Source organism: Ovis aries, chromosome 3 (genome assembly GCF_016772045.2).
Source record: "Ovis aries strain OAR_USU_Benz2616 breed Rambouillet chromosome 3, ARS-UI_Ramb_v3.0, whole genome shotgun sequence".
NCBI classification, from domain to species: Eukaryota; Metazoa; Chordata; class Mammalia; order Artiodactyla; family Bovidae; genus Ovis; species Ovis aries.
In genome coordinates this window covers 202,566,767-202,580,815 of record NC_056056.1, presented here as the reverse complement: position 1 = coordinate 202,580,815, position 14,049 = coordinate 202,566,767, and the positions used below count along the sequence as shown (strand labels likewise).

General features: G+C 46.5%; 1 protein-coding gene across 1 annotated transcript in view; it reads right to left on the bottom strand.

The window, feature by feature from the left end:
• Positions 1-656: 656 nt before the first annotated feature.
• The window catches only part of HEBP1 (heme binding protein 1), a 37,912-nt gene continuing 24,519 nt past the window's right edge, over positions 657-14,049 (bottom strand). The window contains exons 3-4 of the mRNA XM_004006844.6: positions 13,783-13,963; positions 657-1,286 (exon numbers count right to left, since the gene is read on the bottom strand). Coding sequence (XP_004006893.1) covers positions 1,109-1,286; positions 13,783-13,963 — 359 coding nt within the window. The 3' untranslated portion in view covers positions 657-1,108. The remainder of the gene's footprint in view (positions 1,287-13,782; positions 13,964-14,049) is intronic.

Sequence of the window (14,049 nt, the reverse complement as noted above, 5' to 3'; positions counted from 1 at the left end):
TTCTTTGGAGAAATGTCTATAGGTCTTCCATCCATTTTTCGATTGGGTTGTTTGCTCTTTGTTGTTGAGTTGCATACAAGAATATTAATGGCATGGGAAGAGGGTTTGTGGTGGAATGCAGAGCATCCTTGTATGTGCAGCTCCAGAGAGCCTGCAGCCTTCAGGCTGTGAACCCAAGCGTTCCATCTAGAGCACAGTTTGAATATTTGCTAATATCTCTACTGTCTACTGTTTTGCAACTTAATCACACAACAATCTCAATCTAAAATACTGGCCATATGTTCTACTGTAGGCCCCGGTAAGAGGAGGAGAGGGATGAGCAAGGTCTTCTCATCAGCCTCTATTTTGGGAAATATGCAGACAAGCAAGGGGGCTGAAGTTGGGAAAAAAGACTGCTTTACTAGGCCACAGCTTGACAATCAGTCACCTTGGTCTCTGTTCCATTTTTCACTATTTAATCCAGAATGAAGATACACAACCTATTGATATTTCCCTGGCTGCTGTCCCTGTCTTTTCTTCATTCTCTGTTTGCCACCCCATTACTTGTGTCCTCACCATGGGGCAGGAGACTGAAAGTCCTCCTTTCGTCATCTGAGGATGCTCCACTGTTTGGGGTTTCTGGGGATAGAAGAGAAAGCGACTAAACAACAACAGGATTTGTTTTAGCTGTTTCAAGGCAAAGATCTTTATTTTTGGTTTCTTTTTAAAGAAAGCTCTTCTAAGAATTACATACGAAAGATCACGCATAAATCACACTTCTTTGTGGATTGACAAAAATACAGTTTTCATTTTACATTTTAAAAATCTGTTTTTAGGGGATCCAGAGAGCTGGAAAAATGCTGCTGGGTTTTTCTGGCCTACCACTGAATTGTCTATAAGTCAATTATAGACACATGCGTTAGAAGAATGCACGTGTATCGTGGGTACATTATTTCCCACCAAGAGAAACAGAGCCTCAGCATCTGGACCGTGCTTATCTCAGGAAACTGGCAGTGACTGGCTCTGAAGGGAAGTTGGTTCTGCTGGAGCGGCACGGGGGCGCTGCTTCCTCCCAGGGGAAGTAGGCACAGATGCAGACGCCCTCGGAGCTCGGGGTTCAGCCAATGACTCATTCACTGCTCTTCACCAGCCAGACCTCGTTGCGACGTCCGTAGGGCTTCATGGGAGGGTCATACCCAGTGCAGAAGTAGAAGTCCGTCTGGTACGTGGCTGTGCTCTCCAGGGCGGACCGCAGCTGGGCGGCTTGGGCAGCGTAATCAGCTGCCTTAGCGTAACCACCAAACTGCCTGGGGACACAGAGCAAGTTGCAGGTTAAGAAAGGGCAGAGTCTCGGAGAGAGGGGGGATTTTTTTTTTCCAAAAAAGTCACTCATCACTCTTATTTACAACAAGTAGGCTATAGTGGTAAGATTTCACATCTGCCCCTTCCTACTGGGGTGGACTGAAGCTCACTGAGCCTCAGAGCATCCTGTGTAAAATCCAGGTGCATGCGTGCTAAGTCACTTTAGTCATGTCGAACTCTCTGCAACCCCATGGACTGTAGCCTGCCAGGCTCCTTTGTCCATGGGATTTCCCAGCAAGAATACTGGAGGGGTTGCTATTTCTTCCTCCAGGGGATCTTCCAGACCCAGGGACTGAACCTGAGTCTCTTATGTCTCCTGCGTTGGCAGGTGTGTTCTTTACCACTAACACCACCTGAGAACCCAAAATTGGAGTATGCTTCCCTTTCCTTCCAACTAATTATGAACATTAACTACAAGCACGGGTATAAAAAAACTAATGCGGAACCTGAAACACAGTACCATCGGCCCTCTGTATTGGTGGGTTCTGGGCTTGCAGACTCAATCAATGGCAGACTGAAAATATTTAGGGGGAAAAAAAAAACCTTCCAGAAAGTTTCAAAAAGCAAAACTTTCAACTTGCCACCTGCCACCAACTATTTGGTGGTTCAGTGGTAAAGAATCCCCCTGCAATGCAGGAGACCTAGGAGACAAGGGTTTGATCCCTGGGCCAGGAAGATCCCCTGGAGGAGGAAGCAGCAATCCACTCCAGTATTCTTGCCTGGAGAATCCCATGGACAGAGGAGCGTGGTGGGCTGCAGTCTGCCCATAGGTTCACAAAGAGTCAGACATGACTGGGTGACTGAGCACAATGACACATATCAACTATTTACATAGCATTTATAGTGATAGGTATTATAAGTAATCTAGAGATGATTTAAAGTATACAGAAGGATTATATGCCATTTTATATAAGGGACTTGAGCATCCTTGGATTTTGGTAATGGCGGGGTTCCTGGAACCAGTACTATACTAAAGGTGAGCTTCCTTTCCTTTCCTGAAATTTCCCCAAGAGATGGGAGGCCAACTTTTCCCAAGGCTAAGTCTTCATTGTTTTCTCTAGCTCCCTCTGCTGCCCCAGCTGCCTCTCTGTCTCCAGCTGGGGCGGGGGTGGGGGGAGAGGTGGAGGGGATGGGGGAGGACCAGGGTTGTTAGGGTGGAGATGGGGCACTGGATTCTCACACATCCTAGCTGGGACAAGTAGCAGCTTTGTTAAAATACAGAGAAGCCAAAGATAGGGACCCGAGGAAGCCCTGGGAGGGCTCCAAGGCAAGCTTGAAGCATGCGCCAAGAAATCACTTGGAATAAATCCCTGCATGCATCCATGCTAAGTTGCTCAGTCATGTCTGACTCTTTGCGACCTCATGGACTGCAGCCCACCAGGCTCCTCTGTCCATGAGATTCTCCAGGCAAGAATACTGAAATGGGTTGCCATACTCTCCTCTAGGGGATCTTTCTGACACCCCTGTCTTTTACGTCTCTTGAATTGGCAGGTGGGTTCTTTACCACTAGCGCCACCTGGGAAGCCCAATAAATCCTTGTGTGTGTGTTTGTGTTAGTTGCTCAGTCATGTCTGGCTCTTTGCGACTCCATGGACTGTAGCCCACCAGGCTCCTCTGTCTACAGAATTTTCCAGGCAAGCATACTGAAGTGGGTTGCCATTTCCTACTCCAGGGGATCTTCCCCACCCAGGGATCGAACCTGGGTCTCCGGCATTGTGGGCAGATTCTTTGCCATCTGAGCTACCAGGGAAGATTCAACGAACCCCTTCTGTTGCTCAAATCAGGAAAGCCTTCATTTTCTAGTAAGTAAAGAGAATTTTCCTAAATCAGGCATTTCTCTTGATGGCAGAAGGTGGAGACAGAGAAACAATAAAGCTCATCTTTTCAAGACTATGACTCTCTCCTTACGTCATTGCCTCTACTCCAAAGATTCACCCTGCGACCTCCCCTAAATATACCACTCTAAATCTGGGCTGCACTAAAATCTTTATTACAGTCAAAGGACATCCCCATTTCTAATGAGCTTTATGACTCAAAGGCCTGAATCCACACCAAGCCAAGATTCGGCCAAATGCATTATTTTTGGTGGGGTTCTCTGACTCACGCTTTGCTCTTTTATGAGCGGTTAGTCAGGCTTGCTGAGCATTCAGCATGTACATCACAGGGCTAGTGATCTGCAAATACCCAGGATTTCATCTTGAAGGAGCTGGTTATTCCAGTGTCTAGGTAACAGCTATGGAACACAGGGCTGAGACCAATTTGGGAGACATGACGGTTAGTTCTTCAAGTCTATGCAAGAAAGAGTGTAAGGCTGATGGAGAAAGGTGAGTTCTAGCTTCACCGAGGCTCCAGTGAGATAAAACTGGATGAGGAGACAGAGGGTGAACATTAAGGAGGTACTAGTTTGGCAATAAAAGCCCGTAAGATGCTGTGCTTATTTTCAAAGAATGTCTATAGATGAGGACCACCTGTCTGCAACCAATCAAATGCTGAACGGGGCGAGGGGCAGGAATTTGGTGCCTCTGCGGCCCCCTCTCATATATTGATACTGAGCTGTTTTCTATGAAAATGGACGATGTTGGCTCTTTAAGCTACTGGTTTCTAGAAACACTCAAAGTAGTGGTTGGTCCTCAACCTTCTTCATTCATCAGCTGGAGGCAAAACGGATAGTTGTGGGCTCTAGACATCCTAGCTCTGCTATTGTCTGTCTAGCTCCTGGTCTTGGGGAAGTGCTTTAATGTCTCTAGCCTTCTGGTCCTTCATCTGCTCAGTAGGGATGAGGGTGTCAATCTCAGAAAACTGTTGTGAAGATGACAGATGAGAAGACCCTGCAAACGACTCAGCCTCGTGCCCATCACAGAGGAAGCTCGCAGCAAACAGCAGGTGTTGTTGTCACTGTGCTTTACAGTCCACTCACAACAGCTGCTCCGTTCCCTGACTCCCAAGCTGAGGGCCAGGATGGCAACTGAGAGTAAGATCCAGAGCCCAGGGCCTAATAACGAAGACCTGGCTCAAATGACAATCTCATTTTCTCAATGAGGCCTCCTCTCAAAATGCTTTTTATCGTCTAATAGCACTCCCCTTCCCCATTCTTCCCTTACTCTTCCTCCCTCTGTTTCTTTCTTCCTCCTTTCCTATCCTTTTCTTTATTCAGCACTTCTCACCTTCTAACATACTGAATACTATATAATTTATTCTAACATGCTATATAAATTATTTATTGTTTATGGTCTGAGTTCCATGGTAGGGAGACTCACGCCCCATGAGGGCAGTGATCCTGGTCATTCTTTGTCCATCAGCATATTCTGACCTAACACATATATTATACCCCTTGGCTAAATGAACAATTTTGTGATAAACAATCAAAGTTGTTATCTTTAGGCTGATAGACCTAAAGATGAGGGCACTGAATCTGCTGGCCTCCATATTCACTAACTTGTAGAATAAAATCTGAAGCACCTACTAAGGGCACAGTGGTGGGAATTCAAAGGAAGTGGACTGACTAGGGTCATGTTGAAGGTCATGCTAAGGACTCTGAGCGTGACCTTAGACACAAAGATGGAAGGGGTTTTAAAGTTAAGGGACTAGGGACTTCCCTGATGGTCCAGTGGTTAAGAATTGTGCTTCCACTGCAGGGGCATGGGTTCGATCCCTGGTCAGTGAACTAAACTCCTGCATGCCACAAGATGTGGCCCTCCCCACCCACCCCCATAAAAAAGGTTAAGGGACTGCCATTATCAGACTACAGTTTGAAGAGACCCCTTTTGGAGGTGGTAGAGGGATGGGGAAGGGAGACATGGAGGCTAGGAACAGCCAAATGTGAGACAATGAAAGCCTGGACAAAGGCAAGTTTGGCATGTGAGTTGGAGGGTGGGGAGGCCAGGGCGAGGGGTGGGAGAAGGGAGGATTCTCGAGGGCTTCCAGTTAAGTCTCTGAGTGGAAACGGATGCCGCCAACCAGAAGAGGGATTCTTAAGGGTCCCTTTGGAGAGGAAGGGTGGGTGGGTTCATCATCTGGTTTGGGACATGTTGATATGAAGGTGTCTCTTAGGAATGAACCACATTCATGCAATAGTCACTGTGCCCCTAAGCACATGGAGGGCATTGTGAAATCTCAGCCTCTGGGAAGAACTAGAGTCAGAGAAACAATTGGGGAAAAAGATGAGTCCAGTGACAGACACCCGGGCGTCACCCGTGGTGAGTGAGTGCTGGCTGCGGTCATGGCCAAGAGGCAGACAAGGCCAGGTGATGAGCAAACAGGCACGCTGTTCTCGGGAATCCTAATCCCCAGGTGGTGGGAGGAGGGTGAGGACTCAGAAAAGGCCACTGAGAAGGAGCCGTCTGAGTCCAGGGAGACTCAGCAGAGTCATGTGGAGAACATCATCATTCAGGGATTCTTTCATTCATTGCTAAGTCATTTCAGTCGTCTCCGACTCTGTGCCACCCCATAGATGGCAGCCCACCAGGCTCCCCCGTCCCTGGGATTCTCCAGGCAAGAACACTGGAGTGGGTTGCCATTTCCTTTTCCAGTGCATGAAAGAGAAAAGTGAAAGTGAAGTCGCTCAGTCGTGTCTGACCCTCAGCGACCCCATGGACTGCAGCCTTCTAGGCTCCTCCGTCCATGGGATTTTCCAGGCAAGAGTACTGGAGTGGGGTGCCATTGCCTTCTCCGCTTTCATTCATTACCGGAATAAAAATCCTTGACTCTTGATATTTATTCCCAGGCCGACTGAGACACTCGTAATGAGCATGAAAATTCCCCTATTGCTTCATCAAGGAAACAAACAAAGCTGGGTGAGCTGCAGAAAGATCCATGTGTGTTCCCTGCCTTCAGTCTGACCATCCCTCCCAAACCTCCACCACAGAACCGCACAAATAAGCCAGGACACCAAACCCTTCCAGGCCCGGGGCCCTAAGATGTGAAGGAGCAGCTCTGGCTGCTTTACTCCTCAGAGCTCAGCTTCCACGCTGCACCTGGAAGATAACCGTGTGGTGCCCCATTCTCCAAGTCCACAGGCATGTTTGCACCTGTTGAGGAATGCTCGTAAGCTCGTTGAGCTCCTCAAAAGAAATAAATGAGAAGTCTATAGATTAGACTGTATACAAGTCTGTTAACAAGAGTCTAAGTCTCCATCTTCAAAGCTGCTCACCTCCAGGGCTGTCTTTTTTATCTTATTCAACGTCAGAGTTCAGTATTCCTGAGAATTTGGTTGCCATGGGAACTGAGAAAGAAAACACACACCCTGGATTCCAGAAATACAAAAGGAACTGACTAAAAGGTCCGGAAGAGTTGGGGTGGAGGGGGATGATGAAGGTGGGCTAGCAGATGGAAGCTCTGGTCCAAAGTTCAAAAAATGATCAAGTGTTATTTTTCAGGGAGTGCAGTGAGGGAGAGAAGAAATGGAATGACTCTGAGCCTGACCATTCAGTCTAGAACTTTCGCAGTCTACAGGTCAGCACAGATTTGTGGAGAGTCTGCTACGCAGGAAGCTCCCATGCTAGGCAAGAGAAGCCTAAGACAAAGAGCTGATAATTCCATGTCAATGGGAAGGATGCGTAACATCATATGGCATTCCATTTGATCGGACGGAGCCAGGCTTAACAGGTTGAGCATCACCGAGCAGGAAACACGCGCTTGACAACAGAGAGCCGTAAAGATGATGGGGAAGTCCTTCTGCCCCGGCAAGGTCCAACTGTAGTGGTCAGGACAGAAACACAAAAATTGTGCAGGGCAGGAGAAAAGATTAGAATGGAGGTACCTACGGAACGCTCTCGGGGCAAGGAGCAAGGAATGATTGGCTCCGACTTGGAACGTGAAGGGGAGGAGGCTAAGGAGGACGCGACATCAAGCTGTTATTGCTGGAGCATCTCTTGTGTTGCTGGCAACGGATAGGACCACAATTCCTGCCAATGAGCAGAGACTGGGGAGGGGCTGAGAGGCGCTGGGTGAGTGAGTGAAGGTCTGGTCGTGGATGCTGTACGTGTGGGTGTAAGTGGGCTTTGGGAGGTGGAGATGGGATGCTCTGAGGCCAGGTGGAACCCTGGAGTGGGGCTGCGTTGTAGAGGACAGCATGTGCCACGACAGGGCTCTTTACTCGGTAGGATTCACTGCCTGGTGGAACCTTCGGGGACCCAGCCCAAAGCCTATCCCTCTCCCGTCTGGTTTTACTACTACCCTGGGCTTGGTCCCAACCTCGGGGTGTGCCTCAGGCAGAGGCAGGCGAGGCCCACAACCAGAGTCGAACAGAAGGGGGCGGTAGTGCCATCGGTGGTCCTTAGCTTTAGGGCTGGAGGAGACAAAGGGACGAGTCAGAAGGGGCAGAAGTGGAAGAACTAGGAATGCTCAAGAGGCCTTGCAACAGTTCAGGCAAGAGATGATGAAGACTGTGGTCTTAAGGATGGAGGGGAATGCACAGCAGGGGGTGATGAGGACTCGGCCAGCAACTGATGTGGAGGACGGAGGAGTCAGGATGGATCTGAACGGGATGGGGAGGGTGGAGGGGGCCTCTAGGAAGGCAGAGCTCAGAACACAGTGGGAGGGAATTTGAGTTGCACTAGGGCATGGGGATCTGGGGGCTTCCCAGGTGGCGCTAGTGGTAAAGAACCTGGCTGCCAATGCAGGAGAAATAAGAGACCCAGGTTCGATCCCTGGGTGGAGAAGATCCCCTGGAGGAGAGCACGGCAACCCACTCCAGTACTCTTGTCTGGAGAATCAATGGATAGAGGAGCCTGGCGGGCTATAGTCCTTTGGGTCGAAAAGAGTCAGAAGCGACGGAAGCAACTGAACACGGCACACACAGCGCAGAGGAGGTTTACTTGGCGATACCTCCCAGGAAACTTGGGACAAAAGGCAGCAGCACTAGCCCTGCTGATTTGGGTTCATCCACCTGGAAATGAATGACCGAAAGCCCCCTGTAAGCACCAGTTTGTAAAAGACCAGAGGAACAGCTGTTAACTCTTAATTCCTCATAGACTTCTATTCATTTAAAAAGCAGCATTTGTTTTTTAGTACATACTACTAATCAATGGACATCACAAGGTCACAAAACAGGAAGACTGAGTTAAGGATGCGCTATGTATCTGAAGGGTTTCCTGGGTGGCACTGGTGGAATAGAACCCGCCTGCCCAATGCAGGAGCTGAAGGAGACACAGGTTCAATCCCTCCCGTGAGGAAGGCATGGCAATCCACTTCAGCATTCTTGCCTAGAGAATCCCATGGACAGAGGAACCTGGCAGGCTATAGTTCACAGGGTCGTAGAGAAGCTGACAAGACTGAAGTGGGTTGGCACCCACTGTATTCGGAACAGTGCTTGTGCCTTCGGCTATGTCTTTAACTGCCTTCCACAGAAAGGCACCTTTAAATGCACACTCGACTATGCAGTGACACCAAGTGGCAAGTGGAGGAACGATCAGATACTAAAAGCATCAAAGATAAAGTCAGTGTTAGTGGCTCAGCCATGTCTGACTCTTTGCGACCCCACAGACTATAGCCCGCCAGGTTCCTCTGTCCACGGAATTTTCCAGGCAAAAATACTGCAGTGGGGTGCCATTCCCTTCTTCAGGGCATCTTCCCGACCCAGGGACTGAAATCCAAGAAAGCCCATCAGAGATAATAAACAAGTTTAAAAAAAAAATTCACCAAGGTATGCTAGACACTCTCCTCTGTTTAAGAGAAGAGAGAAGTTCCTTTAAATTGCAGTAAAGGAAACTTCCACAGACCTGGCTTGAAAATTACCTTTTAAAGAGTCCCTTTTCCATCATAGGGTAGCAGGGTTCCTTGGCGAAATGGCTAATTTCAGCTCTAGAGCAAGAAACATTAAGATGTGCTTAAAATAACTTGTCCTACCAATAACCAAGGAAGCTACTGGAGATTAGCAGGGTCATGTCAAAAGGACCAAGAAACCAACTTGAAGAGGCTCTCACTGGCCAAAGATGGGAAATTTGAGCATCAATGAAAATAATAACTGCAAAGAATTAAAACACATCAATTATGTTTGAATTCATATCTTTATATTGATACTCAGAAAGCAGAGATCAACACTATCTCCCCTTTGGAGGATGTTAAGAAAAGAAGTCATTATTCTGGAAACTGATAAAGAGAAGGCATCAAGCTAAAGAGAAAGTATCTGGCCTTCTCTTTGTGACTCTGTCTTAGGGAAACCAAACAGTAGATGTGGGAAGGTTCTCTTTACCAAAGTATTCTGGCTAATAAGGGCTTTCCTGCTGGCTCAGTTGATAAGGAATCTGCTTGCAATGCAGGAGACTTGGTTTTGATCCCTGGGTTGGGAAGATCCCCTGGAGTAGGAAATGGCAACCCACTCTAGTATTCCTGCCTGGGAAATTCCATGGTCAGAGGAGCCTGGAGGGCTACAGTCCACAGGGTCACAAGGAGTCAGACACGACTGAGTGACTTAACACTTTCACTTTTCTTTCACTCTCAGGGTTTAATATGTACTAGACAACAGTGAGAGTGAGCGCCTCCCTAAATTTTGCACAACAGGCACCCCGCTTCCCCATCTTACTTCCTGCCATGTGAAGAGATCATCTTGCCATTCTCTAAGTAGAGTTTGCTTTCTCTGCAGCCTCTGCAGTGAAGGCTGCAAAGTCTGAATGAGGACTGTGGTGGGAGTTGGAGGTTCCAGTTCCAGCTGTCCAGCTGCAGTGCACACATTGTCCTCTGGGGGGCTCTGCATCACCCAGTCTAGGACTGCCCAGAGCAGCCAAGCTTACATTCTCAGCATTAGTGTACCGGAGGAGCCTGGTGGGCTGCAGTCCATGGGGTCGCGAAGAGTCGGACACGACTGAGCGACTTCACCTTCACTTTTCACTTTCATGCATCGGAGAAGGAATTGGGAACCCACTCCAGTGTTCTTGCCTGGAGGATCCCAGGGATGGGGGAGCCTGGTGGGCTGCCGTCTATGGGGTCGCACAGAGTCGGATACAACTGAAGCGACTTAGCAGCAGCAGCAGCAGTGTTGAAAGCTGCACCCCTGTGGGTGGAGCTGGAGCAGGGTAGATAAATAACTAAGTTTGGAGACCCGAGGAGTGGACAAAAACTGTCCAGTGGGAGTTTATTTGTATATTTTTCACAAGGTTGTTCTAGAGCAGAACCCTGGTGAAGCTCCTGGTCTCACTCGTCTGTCCATGGTTTCACACCTGTCACACAGGAGGATTTTAGCAAATGGGAAGTCACTGATTATCCCGAAGAGACTTGACTTCTGAGGAGAGGCTGAGGCCTAAAGAATAAAATTATGAAAACACGCATACCTGTTGTTCTCTATAGTCAAGGGACCTGGACCCCACGTGAGGCCCTGGAAATAACACCAGAACAATTGGATGCATGTGTGGCCTGCTAAAAGCCCACAGACTGTGAATAACACTCCCTGCCCGTCTGGCATTCAAGGGCAATGTGGGGAGTTCAAGGGGGGCTAGAGATATCTCCAGCCCCTTATGCTCCCTAGGTGTTCACGACCCCAAACTACAGACTGACCTAGATATTCTGATTCTCCCAGAATTCTGCTGTGGCTACTGCAGGTGTCCAGCTTCAGCTGGGGTTGGGAGGATATTCTCTATATCCACACCAATTTGGCAACAGACAAAGGCATTCACGTGGGCTTCCCAGGTGGCATAGTGGTAAAGAATCTGGCTGCTGATGCAAGAGACACAAGAGACGTGACTTTGATCCCTGCGTCAGGAAGATCCCCTGGAGAAGAAAATGGCAACCCAATCCAGTATTCTTGCCTGGGAAATTCCATGAACAGAGAAGCCTTGTGGGCTATATAGTCCATGGGGTTATAAAGAGTCAGACACAACTGAGCAACTGAGCACACACACAGCACACAAAGGCGTTTACTTAGATACAATGCAAATGTTTGTGTGCTGTAGGCTGAAGAAATTCTGAGAGAAACTGTTAGTACTCAGTATTTCTTACTTAATTCATCAATGAGTTTCGAAAGAGAAGTTAAGAAACAGTCCCATTTACAATTGCATCAAAAAGAACAAAATACCCAGGAATAAATTTCACCAAGGAAGTGAAAGATTTTCACACCCAAAACTATAAAACATGAATGGAAAATCTGGAGAAGACAAAAATAAATGAAAAGATTCCAGGCTCATGGGTTAGAACTAATATTGTTCAAGTATCCATACAACTCAAAGCAATCTACAGATTAAATGCAATCCCTATCAAAATTCCAATGGAATTTTCTTTTTAAACAGAAATAAATCTTAAAATTTGTATGGAACCACAAAAGACCCTGAATCTGGAGAAACAAGAACAAAGCTGAAGGCATAACATTTCCTGCCTTCAAGGCTATATTACAAAGCTATCATTATCAAAACAGTATGATATTGACATAAAAACAGATGCATAGATCAACGGCCCAGAATACAACGCCCCAAAATAAACCCATGCATATATGGCCAACTAATTTTTAACAAAAGAGCTGAGAATGTACAACAGGGAAAGGACAGTCTCTTCAATAAATGGTGTTAGGAAAACTGGACGTCAAATACAAAATACTGAAAATGGACCACTTTTTTTTTTAAAAAACTTTTGCCCACACTGTGTGGCGTGTGGAATCTTAGTTCCCCCACCGGGGATCAAACTCATGTTCCCTGCAATGGAAGCATCAAGACTTAACCAATGGACCACCAGGCAAGGCCCTGGACCACTATTTTATACCATACACAAAAATCAACTCAAAGTACATAAAAGACTTGAACATAAGACCTGAAACTGTAAAATTCCTAGAAGAAGCCATAGAGGGTAGCCTCCTTGACACCAGTCTTGACAATGATGTTGTTTTTTTTGGTATTTGACACCAAAAACACAGGCAACAAAGCAAAACTAAACAAGTGAGACTACATCAAACTAAAAAGCTTCTGCACAGCAAAGGAAAAAGGCAAACTGTTAAGCAGGAGAAACTGTTTGCAAATCATATATATGTAATGGGTTAATATCCAGTATATGGTAAAAACTCCTATAACTTGAGACTAAAAAACTCCAAACAATCTAACTAAAAAAATGGGCAGAGGATCTGAATAGACATTTTTCCAAAGAAGACATACAAATGGGCAAAAGGTATATAATAAGGTGTTCAACATCACTAGTCAGCAGGGGAATGCAAATCAAAGCCACAACGAAACGTCACTTCACATTTGTTAGAATAGCTACTATGAAAAAGACAAGAAGTAACAAGTGTAGAGAAAAGGGAATCCTTGTGTAAAGCTGGTGGGAATGTAAATGGTGCAGCCATTATAGAAAACAGTATGGAAGTTCCTCAAAAAAGTTAAAAATAGAACCACATGATCGAGCAATTCCACTTCTGGGTATATATCTGAAGGAAATGAAACCACTAACTTGAAGAGATAGTGGCTCCCCTATGTTCAAAGGAGTGCCAATTTACCAACAGCCAAGACTTTTGAGAGTCCCTTGGACTGCAAGGGGATCCAACCAGTCCATTCTAAAGGAGATCAGCCCTGGGTGTTCTTTGGAAGGAATGATGCTAAAGCTGAAACTCCAGTACTTTGGCCACCTCATGCGAAGTGTTGACTCATTGGAAAAGACTCTGATGCTGGGAGGGATTGGGGGCAGGAGGAGAAGGGGACGACAGAGGATGAGATGGCTGGATGGCATCACGGACTCGATGGATGCGAGTCTGAGTGAACTCCGGGAGTTGGTGATGGACAGGGAGGCCTGGTGTGCTGCAATTCATGGGGTCACAAAGAGTCGGACACGACTGAGCGACTGAACTGAACTGAACAGACAGATGAATGGATAAAGAAGATGTGGAATATATGTACGATGAAATATTATGCAGCCATAGAAAGAAGGAAATCTTGCCTTTTGTGATGATATGGATTAACTTTGAAGGCATCATGCTAAATGAAATAGGACAGACAGAGATAGGGGAATACTGTATTATCTCACTTATATGTGGAATTAAAAAAAAAATCTGAACTCATATACACACAGAACAGACTGGTGGTTGCCATAGGGTGGGGAGGTGAGGGGGTGGGAGATACAGGTAAAGGTGGTCAAAAGGTAGAAACATCCTGCTATAAAATAAATTAGCTCTGAGGATATAAGGTATAGCAAAGTGACTCGAGTTAACCACACTGTATGTTGCACTATATGTTTGAAAGTTACTAAGAGAGTGGATCTTTTTTTTTTTTTTAAGAGAGTAGATCTTAAGATTTCTCATTTCAGGAGAAAGATTTGGAATTTTGTCAAATGAAAGATGCTAACTTCCATTGGTAATCATTTCATAAATATGTAATCAAAGCATTATGTTATACACTTGAATACAATATTATATATCAGTTATAGCTCAAAACTGGAAAAAAATAATTTAAATGCAAATGTTCATGGCAGATTATTCAAGAAGTGATTATGGAAATCAAGTGCTACCCTTGGATGACCAAGGAATTGTCTCCTTACGTGGAATAGACAGTGATGCCTTCCCTGTCTTCGATCTTAATGCTGTCATCACTGGGAGCCGGCGGGTCGCTTTGAAACTTGTTTGGAATCCGGAACCAGACTTTTAATCTATTCTGTAGGTTCCCATCGTCACTGGGGAACACAGCAAAGGAGATAGGAACTGTCATCCCCATTCCGAGTCCTGGAAACACAAAACCACAGAGAGACATGGGTTTTAGAGACAGAACCTACTCAGGCCCATGGACCATCTGCTGGTCTCATTCTTCT